At 53.1% G+C, this 16,033-nt stretch overlaps 1 protein-coding gene across 1 annotated transcript in view; it reads left to right on the top strand.

Annotated features, from left to right (window-relative positions):
* The window catches only part of FAM167A (family with sequence similarity 167 member A), a 40,051-nt gene that overhangs the window by 17,795 nt on the left and 6,223 nt on the right, over positions 1 to 16,033 (top strand). Inside the window, exon 2 of the mRNA XM_010332067.3 lies at positions 496 to 1,273. Coding sequence (XP_010330369.1) covers positions 890 to 1,273 — 384 coding nt within the window. The 5' untranslated portion in view covers positions 496 to 889. The remainder of the gene's footprint in view (positions 1 to 495; positions 1,274 to 16,033) is intronic.

The raw sequence follows: 16,033 nt of genomic DNA, 5'->3' as shown, positions 1-16,033 counted from the left end.
GGCACCTGAACGGAGCAGACACACCTGAGCCTGTGTGGGGTGCCGCTCCTCAGCTGGCTGGCTCTGGGGACCCTCCCACTGTTGCCACACAGAGGAGAGACCTGCGCCTTCAGATTCAGACAATCTGAGCTTGTCCCCGCAACTTCCTGCTGTGAGATCCCGGTGAGTCATTTAACCTCTAGACGTGGGTTCCTTGTGTGCGAAATGGGAATAAAAACAAATCCCTGCAGACTCACTGGGAGCATTAAATGAGACAGTAGAGGCGGAGTCGTTTTATAAATGGTAAAACACTGCACAGTTTAGCAATTGGTTGTTAACTTTTCTGCACTGAATTAAGGCATTGAAATGATGCCTTAATTCCATTCCAGACTAGCCATGAGAAGCCCAGTCACAGTCCACCCTGAGCCTCAGTTTCCTTTCCTGTGGAGTGGACATGCCCACCTCTGAGTGGCAAGGCAAGGATCAGGACTCATGCAATTCTCACCCCTCCCGCAGGATCTCCAGCCGCCTGCCCTTCCTGAGAGGAGGGAGCTCCGGGCCTTCTTCCCACGTCTGGTCTTTGGGCGCCTTCAGGACGGATAGACCTTGGCACGGGCTGCCTGAGATTCCTGCGACGCCTGTCTGTTCCTGCCTTCTGCAGAGCATGGCACCCACAGGATTCCAGGACGGATCATAGACCGGAGCCTCCGGGAGGGCGCCCTGCACAGCTCACTGTGCGGTTCCTCTCCGCTCACCAGCCACCAGCCTCCAAGGCCAGCTCCCATCCCGGAAATGCCCTCGGGCACCTGGATGAGGCCATCCCAGAGCCGGACCCAACTCTGCCACCCACCAAGCCTCCCCCTCAGCCCCCCACCCCCTCCCATGTCTGGCTCCCAGGACAGACTGTAGAATGTCTGTGCCCCAGATCCACGTGGAAGAAGTGGGTGCAGAGAAGGAGGCAGGAGCCGCACCGCCCGATGACCACCTCCGGAGCCTGAAGGCCCTCACTGAGAAACTCAGGCTGGAGACCCGGAGACCTTCGTACTTGGAGTGGCAGGCCCGGCTGGAGGAGCAGACCTGGCCCTTCCCAAGGGTGGCTGCAGCTGCAGAGCCACAGGCGAGCGTAGAGGAGGGGGAGCGTGGAGGGCAGGAGCCCTTGCTCCCCCTGAGAGAGCCCGAGCAGCACCCTCCTCCTGCCAGGAGTGCCAGCCGGGGCACCAGACCCCTGTCCACTGGCAAGCTGGAAGGCTTTCAGAGCATAGATGAAGCTATAGCCTGGCTCAGGAAGGAACTGGTGAGTGGCTGCCCCCAAGAATCCCCAGAAAAGAAGCAAGGCCACCATCTGTCTGATTCTCTGTCTCTGTCTCTGTGTCTGTCTTCCCACACCCACCCTCTCTTCTCTCCCCCATCTCCACCTCCCAAGTACACATCTGTCATCTTCCCATGAGTTGAAGGCAGGCCTCATTTGTGGTTGAGGGGACCCAAGCGTCAGTTAGCCCCTAATTACAGACGCTAATGGAGGAAGCAGGTGTTTTCCGAGCGAACCTGAACCCATGTTAAGTTGTGCCCACCCTCACCCCGCCACCACTCCTGGTGGTGGAGTCTCAAACGCTTCTCCCTGGACTGCGAAGGGGGCCCCTGGGCTGTGACTGCCCCGCCCTCTGTGCTGGAACCCCCTGCCCACCCTGCTGTCCACCCCAGCTGCCCACCACTCCGGGGACCACTCATTCTACAAGTGAGTGGCCTCTCCCTATGCCGGGTGCCCACTGGGTGGCTCCATGGGGCACGGTGGCCGGGGTGTGGCTGTGCAGAGGGCTGCCGTGAGGCGCTGGCTCGGTGTGGAATGAGCTGGAGTGGTGGAGCCGCCCAGAGCTGCCATAGGATGGGTCCTGCCTGGGGAGCAGCTCTGTGAAGAGGCTCAGAAGTCAGGGCAGGGCCAGGTGTGAGCAAAGGGCACATTGTGTTGAAGCTGGGACAGCAGCGCCACCACTTTGCTGCCCATGGGCAAAGCAGTTTCCCAATAGGAGCATCTTTTGTTTTGTGCGGTGACTCAGCCTGAAAACAGGCTGGGGGTGCAGAGCTGGGTGCCCTGTCCCCTCCCACTCGCCAGGGGAGAATCACCGGTGTCTGGCACAGCGCCTCTCAGCAGCACCAGGCAGGAAGCTAACCCTTCCCCAGCTCTCGACCCCTGCTCGACCGCCCCCTGAGGCCAGATAACACCTGCCCGTCAGGCCACTCTGGCCACAGGTGTGCGAGCCATCAGGGGCAGCTGCTTTCCGGAGCCGGCAGGGACTCTTGGGTCAGCCTATTTGGTTTGTTTTGCAGAATCCTGAAATCTAAGAGAATCCAAGGGGTTTGGAGTGGAGCAGGGCTCAGGGACACAGGGATCTGACTGATGAGTTGGAAGCCTGTTTGGGTTTTAACCCTTTGTGCCAAGAATGTTTCTGAGAACGCACCATTCTGCAGCATCTCCAGTAAGCAGAAGGTCCACATGCTGTCTCGGGGGAAGATGAGGCCCTGGATTTGTGCCACGTCTCTGGGCTGCTCTGCCACTGCTGGTGCTCTTGGTGGGGGATGTAAGAGGAGAGGGGAGGTGGACAGCGTGCTCCAGGATGGACCCCATGCAGTCCCCAGCTGCTCTTTGAATGGCTGAGGCTAAACTGCTTTGATTTGCTTTCATAAGGAGGAACAAAAAACATTCCTGTTCAGCAAAGACAGAATGTGTTGGTTTCGAGTTCACTTGAGATTTCACTGCTTGTGGGAGCCAAGGCTTCTGCTTTTTAGGGAGGTTAGCATTCTGCGTAGCCCCCACTTTGGAGTGGGGAGCAGACAAGGAATCCTCCTCTGGGTGCAAACCAGGCTGGAGTTCCCTCTAGCTTGTCCTGCTCATCCTCTTTAGACCCCTCACTCCGGCTGTGTATTGGAACCACCTGGGGAGATTCTAGGCCACGCCGAAGACCAAGCTGATGAATGTCTGGGGGTGATAACCAGATGTGTGGTTTTCAAAGCTCCTGCGTGCTTCTAATGCACAGCCTGGTCCTCCGGTCTGCAAGTCAGACTCATGTCTCCTGCCAGGCCACTGTGAGCCGAGCAGCATGAGATGCCCTGCCCAGTGTGCTGGCCGAGCCAGGAAGGAGGCCGAGGGTGACGCGCAATCGTGGTCATGTGCAGAGCCAGGCTCCATGGGCCAACAGCAGAGCAGAAACTGTCAGGACCAGTCTGACTGCCAAAGGCTGTCGTACATAGGGTAAAGGGCATAGCAGCATGATTAAGAACGCTGTATGTTTGCACTGTTTCCACTCTCCTGGCCACTTCCCTGTGCTACCAGGGATGTGTCCTGTGTGCCAGGCACTTGGCAGGCATTACTCATCTCTTCTAATCATCAGATGACCTTCCTGGCACCCCTACTTTTCCAGAAGAGGAAACAGGTTCAGAGAAGAATGCAGCCATACGTGAGAAAGTTGAAATTTAAACCCTGGCCCATTTGGTCTCATTGCTAATGCTCTGCTCAGCCACCGTATGACATGGCACCCTCCGCAGGCAATCGATTTTACTATTTCACTCCTAAAAATGTAAATCACAAAAATGTTGGCAAGCAACAGAATGCCTGGGGGTGGGGCAGAGAAAGAAGCAGGATTGAAGGAGTTCCAGCCTCACCCTGTGATCTCTGATTCTTACACCAAAACTGCAAGATAGCCCTCATTGTGGCCGGTTTACAGATGAATACACTGAGGTCCACAGAAGTCAGGTGACCTGCCGAGGATGACATGACAAGTGAGTGGCAGAGCCAGGGCTGAGACGCATACAGAGAAGAGAGCTATGGGGAGAGAGGTAGCAGGTAAGGCTCATGAGTGGCCTGACACAGAGGGTCCCATTGGGCATGCTCAAAGATCACTGACCCAGCAGATGCATGCTCCCGATATCATGCTGCTTGCAGGATAGAGAATCTCTCAGGGCACTGACTCCCAAACTCTAACGCACAGGCAGGTCACTGGGGCTCTTTGCAGATGAAGATTCTGGTCCCTTTGGGGGCCTGTGCTTTCAAATTTCCAACAAGCTCTAAGGTGACACTATTCTGCTAGCCCTGGGCCACACTTAAGAGTAACAAGGAATGGAAGGAGGGCAAGACCAGGACCAGGCGACCAAGAAGCGACCTCAGAGGACACACCCAAGGATCCCTAAGCAGGAGCTCTGAGTCCTGTCTCTGTCATACCTGCCCATGTGGCTTGTGGCTCCGTTGGTGAATGGGCCTCAGTGAACGAACTCACAGCATCCCACCCTGAGTGGTCCAAGAACCACACCTGTTCAGACAATCCCAACTCTGAGACCCCAAGCAGCCCAGACACAGACTGGCAGGCGGGTAGGCAGGCTGGACGTGCAGTTCCACCTGCTGCCGGGATTAGACAGCAACTTGCAAAACCCTTTGATTGGATTGAAAACTGAGAGTGGAGCGTTTGAGAACAAACACGTTTCTGCTCTATTCAAGTCTCAGCCAGAACATTAAACTCAATGCCGTGACTTCCCTCATTCATTGGTGGTTAACTCATTGAGGGCACCTTTAAAAATTAACCTTTTTTTTTTTTTTTAACTTAGTGAACATGACTTGCCTGACTTTTTTGCTCTATTTTAAGCCTAGAAGCAGGTTTTCTCTACACCTGGGCAAGCCCTTCCTGCAAATTTGTTGGGCTCAAGAGCAGATGTGTTGTTTGTTCTCACATGGCCAAGGTAATTGATTGGAAATCTGTAATTCCCTTACTCACGGGGATATTTTCCGTAACTCAATGGGAGTTTTGAACGCTGGAGAGGGCAGACCCTAACCTCTCCTCTGACCACTAGCAGCTCCCCCTGGAGGCAGTGATCATTGTCACCCCAGCCAGAGGCTGGCAGTGCTGGGTCTGGAAGCAGAAGCTAGTTTGCTCCGGCCTCCAGCAAAACCAGGTAAAAGTCAGAGTGACTACCTGACCGTGGCTAATTTCTAAGGTGAGGAAGGATCCTAAGAGCTCTCAGGGGTCAGCTCTCCCTCTCAGCTTTCAGTGAAGTGACTGTCATTCCTGATGCCCCCCAGGGACCAGCAAGTAGATCAGATTTTCCTTCAGGCCAGTGTGTTAGTGATATAAGGCTGGTGGAGATCCTCCAAGCCTCTTAGCACGACTCCCAGCTAAGAAGGCCTTACCTTGGGCTCCCTGGGCGGAGTTGGAGATGTGTCACTCTCTGGCTGTGGCAGGCAGGTCTGCAGCCACCTGACTCCTCCAGACGAGGCCCGGTCTCGCCAGTCCCAGGACAGCAGCTCAGCGAATGGCCGTTGTGCAGCTGTGATTCTTCGCTGCTCAGGTCACCAGAAGGTCACAGTCCCCAGCTTTCACCTTCCAGGTGGCCCAGTAGCCTGAATCGTAGTGGCGGGAGGGCCTTGCTTCGGGAAGTAGGGGAGCTAGGAAGAGCATGACCTGGAGCTGTAGGATTCTCTCCTCTCCAGCTGAGTTTGGAATTCAGAGCATTCGCACATGCCTCTGCCCGGGCGTGGGTCCATCAGCCAACTCCCCTGGGTGGGGCCCTCAGCACAGGGCAGCGGGGACCCTCACTTCTGTCTCCTCTCTTCAGTCTCACCCACAGGTTTCCCTTGCCAACCTGGAAGACGGAGAAAAGGGGCAATAAAGTCTTCCTCGTGGTTTAGGCTTTGCCAAAACAAAAAGCAAAATATTCTGGCTTCCTAATGGGCAGTTTGTAGGGAGAAGCCCTGGGCGCCCACCAATAGTTTGCTCTTAGTATTACACAGGTGTGTGATCTCCGCAGGCACGACCCCAAGAAGGTGTTTATGACTGTTAGAAAAAGGAGAAAACCTCGGAGTTTTCATCACTTAGGGCCTGTCGAGGCAGGAGGACTGTGACCTCAACTCAGCTGGCCCCACTGTGGGCACAGCTTGGCTTCGAGGGGTCCACCCTCTCCCCATTAACCCTCTGTTGCCCGCACTGCCTGCGTGGCATGCCTAGGACTCTGGTATGTCCAGTTACAACCCTCTGAGGCTGGTGACAACCATGTGTGCTGAGCGGTGTGGCCAAATGGCAGGTCACACTAACCAAGCATCTTCTGATGGAAAATGGGCGATACAGCCAAGTTGACACCCCCCATCTAGGGAGGCTTTCACATACACTATCCTGTGAGAAGGCTTGGAAGTATTTGCTATTCCCATTTTACAGAGGAGAAGACCGAGGCCCAGAAAGATTATAGAACTGAGGGGCAGAGAGGTTAAAGTGATTTGGCCAAGGTCATGTGCAAGGATGTGGCTAAACCACAAGATAGACACACATCACTTGGCTCCGGGTCCAGATCTCTTTCCTTTGTTCTCCGCATGTCAGATGTCCAAGTCACGGGGCCCGCTGTCGGGAAGCCTGTGCTTCAATCCCTCAGCACGGGATACTTGCAAAAGGTCACACAGGGGTTGCTAGCAATGCCCTGTAACAACCATTTAGCAGGGACTGGGCAGCCACAGTCTTTCAGGATGAAGAGAGCAAGTTACTCAGAGCCATCGACGAGGTACTGGCTGAGCTGGGATTTGGTTCACAAGAGAATTTCTAGTCCCAGCATCTGTTCGCCCAAGGCTAAGTCTTCTCTGCATAGCCTGGGACTTCCAGCCTGCCTGGCACCAGCCCTGCAGGGGAAGATTCCTGTTCTATTCATCTGGGCAGAGATGGCCTCTTTGGGGTTATTAAAGAATTTATAAGCAAAAGAACCAGCCAAGGAAATAACCCAAAACTTAATGATCTTTATTTCTGAGTGGTAATATTATTCTTTTGACTTTTCTATAGTTTTCAGAGTTTCTAAAATAGGAATATGTTGTGTATAATCAAGGGGAATAGAGATTATTAAAAGACCAAAGAAACATTTCCGCACCAGGCTCTTCTCTGCCTGGCCAATGTAATCGGTATACAGTCTTCACCTTGTACTCTACAGATTATTTTTAAGGCATAGGATCTCCTAGAATAAAATAAAAATCAGGCCTTCAATCCCCCAACATTCCTGCTGGATGCGAGTGCTGAGGAGGCTGAATTGCAGGCCAGGGAGCTGCAGCTGACCCCAGTTGGGAGGTCCTGCCTGCCCTCCCTTTCCTGGCTGACTTGCTGGGTCAAGGAGAAGGAAGGGAATTGGAAGATCCCCACAGCAGCGTCTCAGCAGAATAGCAGCTCACGGCCATCCCAGGGCTGTGAGAGGCAGGCGGGAGTCTTTCCATCCAGCCCCGTGTCCGTTCAGCACCACCAGCATCCACTGGCCACCTGGTTTCCGTGCTGGGGTGGCGCCGCGGTGGACAGGTCAGGGCTCCTGTGTTTGTGGAGTTTCCCTTCCAAGGAGAACACAGGCACATAAACACAGCAGCACAGCGTGACAAAAGTTCTACTAGAGATGCAGTAAGTTGAGTTCTGAAATGTTCTGGTGAGCTGAGGGCCGTGCTGAGTGGATGATGAAATTCACCCAAGGGAAATCTGCAAATTCCTCACTTCCCGGGGCAGCTAGATCCATGCCTGTCCACATGATTGCGTTAAGCTTCTCCTTGTTTTCCATTCACATTTCTTCTATATTAATAAACGCAATTCCTCTGATGGGCACCCTCCCCATGATTACAGCATGATATGTGGTAGTGAGCATTGGGTGAGGCACCCAGAGCCTTTGCTAAAAGAGCTGTTTCCTCCCAGCCCTCCATGGAAATTCAGATTCTGTAAACCTGGGTTGGTGTTGGGGTTTTACAAGTACCTGCAAGTGATTCAAATGCAGCTGGCCCATTAACTGGTCAAGAGTGCAGTAGAAAAAGCATACTATTTATAATTATATTCAACTTCAAATCAGATTCCTAGTTGTGTGACTTTAGGCAAACCAATTAACTAAGGCTTCTTGATTTTGTGATTGTAAAAGGAGGATGATAAATCCCTACCTAGCAGGGTGTGGAGCCGGGAGGAGGGGGATAAGCAGCACTAGGGTGCTGAACACTTGCTGGGCCCCTGTGGTGGTTGGGTGCTACATCATGTATGTTTACGCGCACACCTCACATCATTCAGTAGCCGCAGCAATCTTTCCAGGTGGGTGTGATTACTATCCCCATTTCACAGATGAGAAAACTGAGGTTAAGAAACTTGCCCAAGATCAACCAGCAGAGCAGGAAATTTGAACTCAGATTTGCCCGACCTCAGGGGTGTACGGTGGGTCTGGATTCACCCCCAATGCTATAGGAAACGGTGAGCCCCTGGCAGCTGAAGCCCAAAGCCTTTTCTTCCCAAGAGACAGGACCCAAGTCATGGAGTGTGAAGTGACTTTGAAGAATGCAACGGCTCAAAAAAACCTGGAGGGTGGGGCAGCAAATAGATTTGCTTCACTTCTCTTTGGAAGCGCAGGAGAATCTACCTATAGCAACTGCAGGTGCCTGGGAGCCCTAATTACAGCCATAGTCCCCACTCCAGCAGCTCATGTCCTTCCCTGAGCTCTCCCTCCCTCTTGGCCAGCAGCCTGCTGACACCTTCCTAGCTGGTTCTCGCTCAGCATCGGATGTGAAGCTCCCGCTGCTACATCTGTTTCCAGGCCAGGGGATAGAGAACCCAAGAAAAGCCTAGAAATCCCAACAGTGGTGCCCAGGGGGCTTCCGAGGGCTCTCAGGTGACCCCAGGGCACCTCAGCACTCTGTTTCCATAGACAATTGCCACCTTGGCTAAAGCTTCCAATGTCATGTGATAAAGCCCCAGGTCCTGTCTGCAGATGGCGGAGGTCTTCCTGCATGTGGCATGCAGAAGGCCGTGCGGGGGAGCTCTTGTCAGTGCAGGAAGGTGGCCCCTGCTAGGGCTGTCTTCTCTCCCTCCACCTACTTGCCCAGAGCCCCCCAGCAGAGTGGCACAGCTCACAGAGGCGAGGGAGCCAGCCCTTCCTGCAGGTCTTGCCAGGGGCCCAGCAGGAGCAGCCATGCCCAGGCCATGCTCCCAGTCTGGCGGGAGCCGCAGTCCGTGGACTGGCTACTTGGCCTCACGACAGCCCCCACTTGCTCTCCAGGGGCGTGGCAGGGAAGCTGAGGAAGCCCCTGGCCCCACAGTGGCAGGCCTGGCCTTCCTCATGTGCAAGCGAAGGACACCCCAGGCAGGAGGGTCCCCCCACTTCTCGAGTCTCAAGTATATTGGCGTTACCAGCCTTTGGTGTTGGCAACACTTGGTAACAGAGACCCAACCCGGGCTATGCTAGGTGACGTGTGATGGGCAGTACAGTCGTCAGGAACAAGGGAGCATCTGGTAAGGGCAGGTGAAGCTTGAGCTGGGGACCTGCTCTGAGCCAGGCTGTGAGGAGCAAAGAAGGCCCCACAGGGACGCCACACCCAGGAGGTGGGCGAGCGCCACATGGGAAGTAAAATGTAATCGAGTGGTTTACTCTGTGGTTCTGCGCATGAAGATGGAACAAGTAATTCCGTGGAACCAGTAATTCCGATTTCCACGTCCTGTACCAAGTGGGCATGTAGGGGTTTATTTACTTCTCATGAGTGATCAGTAGTATACTCATTTAATTACTGTTTAATTATTGTCGATTATTATTAAGAAGTGGGTACTATATGCTCATTTAACCGATGAGGAACTTGCGGCTCAGATGTGGGGTGGCTTTCCCGGGGTGGCATCACCAGTGAGTTGTGGAGATGACTTTAAACCATGGGCTGCTCCTCTGTCCTTTCTACTCACTGCCTCTCCACAGGCCTGGGGGCAGTGGGAGCTCCCTGAAGGAGGCAGCCTGGGTAGTAGAGGGAGGAGAGATTTCTTCAGGGCTGTCCCAGCCGTGGAGACAGGTAGTGGGTAATGGAGTGTGAAAAACCAAGACGTGGCTCTGGGGAAATGTAATTAATGGACTGGTTCATTGATTCATTCATCTAGCAAATGGCTTTTGAGCACCAGGCACTGTGGTAGGCCCATGGAAAGCACAGTCTTGGCGTCTCCTCTGGTATTTGACCATCTAGTGGGAGACACATGATAAAAAATGAAACCGATGCCCACATGTGGGTGCCATGGTGGAGGCTGCATGGAGGGGCAGTGTAGGAGGTACCCATGGGCCTGTCACCCCCTCTGCAGGGAGAGGGGAAAAGGCCGAGCTCGTCCTGAAGGGTGACAGGTAGAGAAGGGGTCAGAGCCCTGATATGGCTGCCCTGTGGGGCAAGGGCATCAGGGTGGGAGAGAGGAGGCTGGAGAGGTCAAGGGAGTAAGATGCCTTTGAAAGGTTTGAAGAAGTGGGGAGACCTAGCCCTCAGCCTCTTGAGTGGAGACAGACTGAGCGAGGGGGAGGCAGGCAGGGAGGAGGCCCAGATGCTGGGAGCTGAGGTACAGGGGACCCAGGTGCGGGGGTAGGTACCAGTGACGCTGATCTGGGCCTGTCCTCACCCGGCCAGCAGCAGTCGTGTCTCTCCTGCTCTCTTGGGCACAGAATGCCTTCCTTGGGTGTACAGCTTTCAGAACGCCCTCATTTCCAAGATGCAGTCTGATGGCAGGGAGGTGATGGGCATCCTCTCTCTGTGAAGGGCACATGCACCTGTCCAGAGTCGCTCATCTCATCAGAGGCTGCACTAGGGCTGGAACCCAGAGCCCCCGGGGGCAGATCTAGGGGCTCCTCAGAATAAGTCACTGCATCCTTCCCAAAGGCCTGCCTCACCCCTGAAGGTGTAGTTTGGCCCACACTGTCCAAGTTTGAAAAATCAAAGGCCCATTACAGGGGTAGAGCTTGACTTCTTGCTGTGGAGCCCTCGACAGGGCCCGAACAGCCTCCTGCTCTCTGCCAGGCTCTGGGGCTGTGATCCCTCCCTCCCAGCAGACTCACCATTCCCCAGGGGTACAGGAGCCCCTCACAGGGAAGAGCCCGGAGGCCTGGCTCAGATGTCATCTTGCTGTCGTCTGGCTGTCTCCTTCCTGCACAATGAGTCAGCCCAGTGACAGGAGCCATTGCATCCAACCCCCCCCCCCGCCCCCACTCACAGCCCCAGACCACGGATCCAAAAGAGAACCCAGGACCAGCCGGCCCAGAGCCTCAGCCCCAGGCTGCAGAGCATGAGTGTGGCCTCCCTTCGCCAGGAGAGTCAGCTCCAGCTCCCTCCCACTGGGCTGTAGCCGCCCAGAATAGAGACCTCTGTGAAACAAGCTCCATCCTTCCTCTGGAAATCAATTCGCAGGAGCAGTCTGGTTCCTCGGGGTGTTTGCGTTTCTTTTCTCACATTTCCCCGGAACCTCCAGTTGCCCTTCAGTGGCACACTTGAAGGACGTGCCTGCTTTCTTTCCTGCCAGCGTTCATCTGGCTCCTTCCCAGGGGCCAAAGCCGAGATCGAGTAAGACCATTTTATCCAGGCTTCTAAGTGGATTCTCCTGCACAACACTGATGAGAATAAGGCAGCCCTTCAGGTGAAGTTAGACGGAGAAGGAGACAGATTCCACAAATTGTTTCCAGGGTTCAAGAACTGGAAGTCTCATTCCCAAATCGTGGGGCAGTGGACCATGTTCTGGACCTACACACGCAGGTGGCAAAACAGCCTGGATTTTACATGCAGTCTCTTTTCAGCAGGCACCAGAGACTAATAGCAGCAATTAGGCTGGGACTGGAGAGATAAGAGCACCAGACTAGGGGACTAGATAAAATGCCCTTCGCCACCTTGGGATTGTGTGTGCCTGCCCCGATCTGAGCTGATTACCATGCTCTCCAGGACACGCACACTCCCGGCCCTGGTTGGCCCCTGCACACTGGGATTTCTCCCAAGCCAGCTTTAAAGATGCATCCAGAAATCTCTGCTCCAAAAGTGCTTTCAGATTTGCCGCCCTCCCCACCCTTATTTCTCCGAACTAAAAGAACAGAGGCTTCCATAAGCAAAAGTGTACACAGCCACATTCTTCAGAGAATGGAAGCGTTCGATGATAGAAAACAGACAAATCATTCGTAGGGTGTCGGGTAGGACTTGTGTCGGAAAGAGGGGGATTTGTCTGGCTGTCCGTGCATGGCCTTTATTTTAGGAAGCAGAAACCGTGGTGGGTTAAATGTAACCCCTCGACAGAGTCGCTCCCTATGCTCCCAATGGACTGACAATTACATGTCCTTTATTAAAATTTTTAATTCCTAATATCTTCAGGTGGTTTTAGAACCTCAGACATCAGTCCCTGGGACCAGAGAAAGTATTCGAGCAGATCTCGTTGGCAACTAGGAATAGTATTATTTGTGTCCCTTGAATGTGAAGAAATCACTCAGTGTTTTAGACCAAGCAAGTGAACAGAGATCAGCCAGGGAATGTTGAGTAAGGACGCAAATTCCACAGAAAGTCTGCCTTTCCCAAATGCACATCTTACAGTTGCGCCTCTGCCAGGGACAGCACGAAACCCACACTGACAGCTAAGTCACCCCAGCCAGCTTCTCGGCCCTTTGGCAAATAACTCCTTTCTTGCCAATTGGTCCAATACCCTCCTTCTGTGGCCCCCATCTTCAGGAATCCCCCCAGAGAGGCCCTTCCACCTCCCAGACTACTCTTCAGGGTCACATCAGCTTCCGGCGCCACTCGGGCTAGAGACAACTTCACTGAGACCACTCGCCCCCCCGGCCCAGGCTGGGCCCCCACTCCCCAGCTCCTGTGGCCACGCTTGCTGCAGGTGGGCTGATCAGCCATCTCTGTTTGCCCAGGACTGAAGAGGTCCCCTGGATGCACGATTCTCAGTGCTACAACCAGGCAGGTCCTGGGCAAACTGGGTTCAACTGATCACTCTGAATTTGTAGACTTTGCTGTTGTTTTCTAAATGGTGGTAAAATATGCATAATATAAAACTTACCATTGTAGCCAGTTTATGTGGACAGGGCACTAAGTATATTCACATTGCTGTGCACCCGCCATCACCATCCATCCCCAGAACTTCATCTTCTAACATGGAAACTGTGCTCACTAAACACTAGCTCCCAAGCCCCTCTCCCCAGGAAAATCCCCAGGTCTAGAGAGGAACTGCCCCCCCGCCAACCCCCAGCAAACCACCGGCATGGCACATTAGACTTTTCTGTTATCTGAATGTCCTCAGCTGGCCACCCCCTTGGGTTTTCCCTCTCTGGCCCCTTCTTCCGGGCCCTCCTTGCTCCCTGTCCTCCAGCCCCCTTGCCACACCCTCCCCTCACCAAGTCAAGCTTGGACGTAAGGAACTCTCTCTCCTCTTTCCAAGCCATTTAATTACCGTCTTTAGTGACTTAATCCTGCCCTTGAGAGTTTGCCTTTTACCTTGAGAAAAAAACCTGGCTCGCTCTTTTTCATTGGTCTTTAAAATTTTTTTCAAAAAGACTTGAGATAAACTTTACATACCATACAGCTCACCCATTCGAAGTGTACAATTCAATGGTTTTTAGAATGTTTTCAGAGTTGTACAGCCATCAACACATAAAATCACATAGGATTTTAGGACATTTCAACACTTCAGCCAGGTGCAGTGGCTCACATCTGAAGGTGCATTCTTGTCTATCTCAAAAAACCAAGCATCTGTAGCGCAGATCATAAGCACAGCTGTTTCCAAGGGGCCACGCGTGGCTGCCGCCCTTCACTTCTTCCAAGCCTGGTGGGGACACCCTCTCACCACGGGGCTCTGACAGCCCCCGACCAATGACATCCCTTCCCTTTCACCAAGTTCTGTGCCCTAATTATGGTGTTGCTGGGATAACAGGCTGCACCTCTGAGAATTCAGCCAGTGCTTTTGTTCTCAGAGAGACACCAGGCCACGCTGGGAGTGGGGATTGGAAATCGGCACGTCCTACGGTACAGGCTTTGCCAGGGACAGCATGAAACCCACAGAGAGTTGAGTCACCCTGGCCAATTTCTCGGGCTCTTTAATGAGGGCTTAAAACTGGACGGTCCTCGCTGGGTTCTATGTTGTGTGTCTCGGCCTGGAGAGAAAGGACTCAAACGATGGTCGCCTCTGACTTTGATTTGGCCAGCACGCTTCCTATTTTCTGGCATGCTATTTGTTGACACATTTCATTTCACTGTCCTTGGAAGAGGTGAGAAGAGCCCTTATCTCTTTTCTGTAGACGAAGTTCCAGTTGGCAGTGACTTGCCACCCAGCGAGTGAGGAGTGGAGCTCACCTTGAACCTAGGTTCTAAGCCAGGGCTGTGGATTTTCCCTTTCTGCCGCCCCTGGGCCTAGCTCACCTCTGAGCAGACAGGAACCTGGGAGAGTCCTCCAGCTCCGGGTGCTGACAGGTCCCAGTGTGGTCCAGGTGCCACCATTCATAGGCTGGCTGGCCCTGAGCAGTTCCTGCACTTCTCTGAGACCATTGCCTTGTCTGTAAAACAGACTAAAATCATGCCTGCCATCTAGAGTTGTGGGAAAATGCGATCAAACAATCTGTGTCAAACATGTGCGGCCGCAGCCAGGGCTGTGACTGTCATCCCCGCTGCCGCAGCTGGGGCTGGACTGTCATCCCGGTCTCCAAGGGGCCCCTTGGCAGAGCATGAAGGGAAAACAGGAAGAGAGACTCCAGCCCCAGCTCAGACCCACTCTCCTGAACCTGCACGGCCCTCTGTGCCTTCCCTGGCAATCCTCCTGACTTACGCCACACAGGACCAGCAAAGACACATGTTCATTGCAAATCTCTAAAAGGATGAATTTGTAAAAAGCCTTTCAGCCATCAGAAACCAGAGGACATTATGCTAAGTGAAATAAGCCAGTGATAAAAGGACAAATACTATGTGATTCTACTTCTATGAGGTTCTTAGAGTAGTCAGATTTATAGACAGAAAGTAAAAGGGTGGGTGCCAGGGGCTGGGGGAAGGGGATGGGGAGTTACTGTTTAGTGGTGCAGTTTCTGTTTGGAAAAATGAAGAGCGTTCTGGAGATGGATGGTAGCTGCTCAATAACGTGAATGTACTGAATCGCCAGTGAGCTGTATGCTAAAAATGTTAGGATGATAACTTCTGTGTGGTATGGGTATTATCACAACTAGAAAAACATTCTGGAAAAAAATTAAGCCTCTCTCAGATTTCTTCAGAGGCTGTGGGAACTCATGTGGATTTGGTTTAATTACAGTGGAGTGACCTCTTAATCAGGGCTCGAGTTAGTGTTTAAGTTGCAAAGTCACCCTTGCAAAATTGCTATGTGGCCCAGAGAGGAGCTGAGCATGGGCCCAGCACAGCCAGCGGTCCCATAGCATGGGGACAAACCCTGTTCTTTGGAGCAGAAGATGAATGTGTTGATTTGAGTGCAGGGGTCCCAGCACAGCAGGTATCGTGAGCATCTAAACGTTAGAACCCACAATGCATCCTAGCGAGATGCCCACGCTGTAAGATGCCCTCAGAACCAAGCCCACGGGGGAAGCAGCGATTCCCAGCCCCTCCTCCTGTTCTCTCAGACCCCGAGCAGGGAGAGCAGCTGGAATCGCCATCCCTCTTGAAGCTGCAGCTTTTTCACCCTGACGCAGAATTGAATGCATCTGCACAGAACCGGCGTGCAAGGCAACCCCGCCCAGGCGGCCTTTGTCCAATCCATGGAAACTGAGGCAGGCCTTACTGTCAGCCTTTTTTCTAGCTGCCTCTGATGAGTCTAAAAGCCTAACTTGTTCTCTGATCTTTGACCAGATCTGTCAGCCACAGAAAAATAGCCCCTTCCCTCCTGCTGCCTCACGGAGATGTCTCCCCCACACATAGTCTTAGACACCTGGCCACACCACAAATGGTCCAACTTGAAAGGATCTTTTCAGACCAAAGATGCAATACCTGGGGCCAAGGCTCAAATCTAAACCATAGGGTTCCTAATTTTTCAAAAAGATCTATTGTCAAATTACAGAACACTCCAGAGAAGTGGCAGATGACCGTATTACGGCAGTGAGTGTTAGCTGACATCTTTCAGGCAGGTTTGACCCCCATCTTCTTCAGAAGGGTTTAGGCAGCACCACCTCAGTTCCAGGCTCAGTTAGGGACACCATACAAAATAAACAAATCACCACCCACCCTATCATCACTGGTGCTATTCTAGATCAATAGAATTTAATTGGCGATAAATTTGAGTTTATTCAATCCTTGAGGACCAAGGGTTGAAAAGTAAACTAACTC

Source organism: Saimiri boliviensis, chromosome 13, assembly GCF_048565385.1.
Source record: "Saimiri boliviensis isolate mSaiBol1 chromosome 13, mSaiBol1.pri, whole genome shotgun sequence".
In the NCBI taxonomy this organism is placed as follows: Eukaryota; Metazoa; Chordata; class Mammalia; order Primates; family Cebidae; genus Saimiri; species Saimiri boliviensis.
This window is presented reverse-complemented; position numbering and strand designations above follow the sequence as displayed.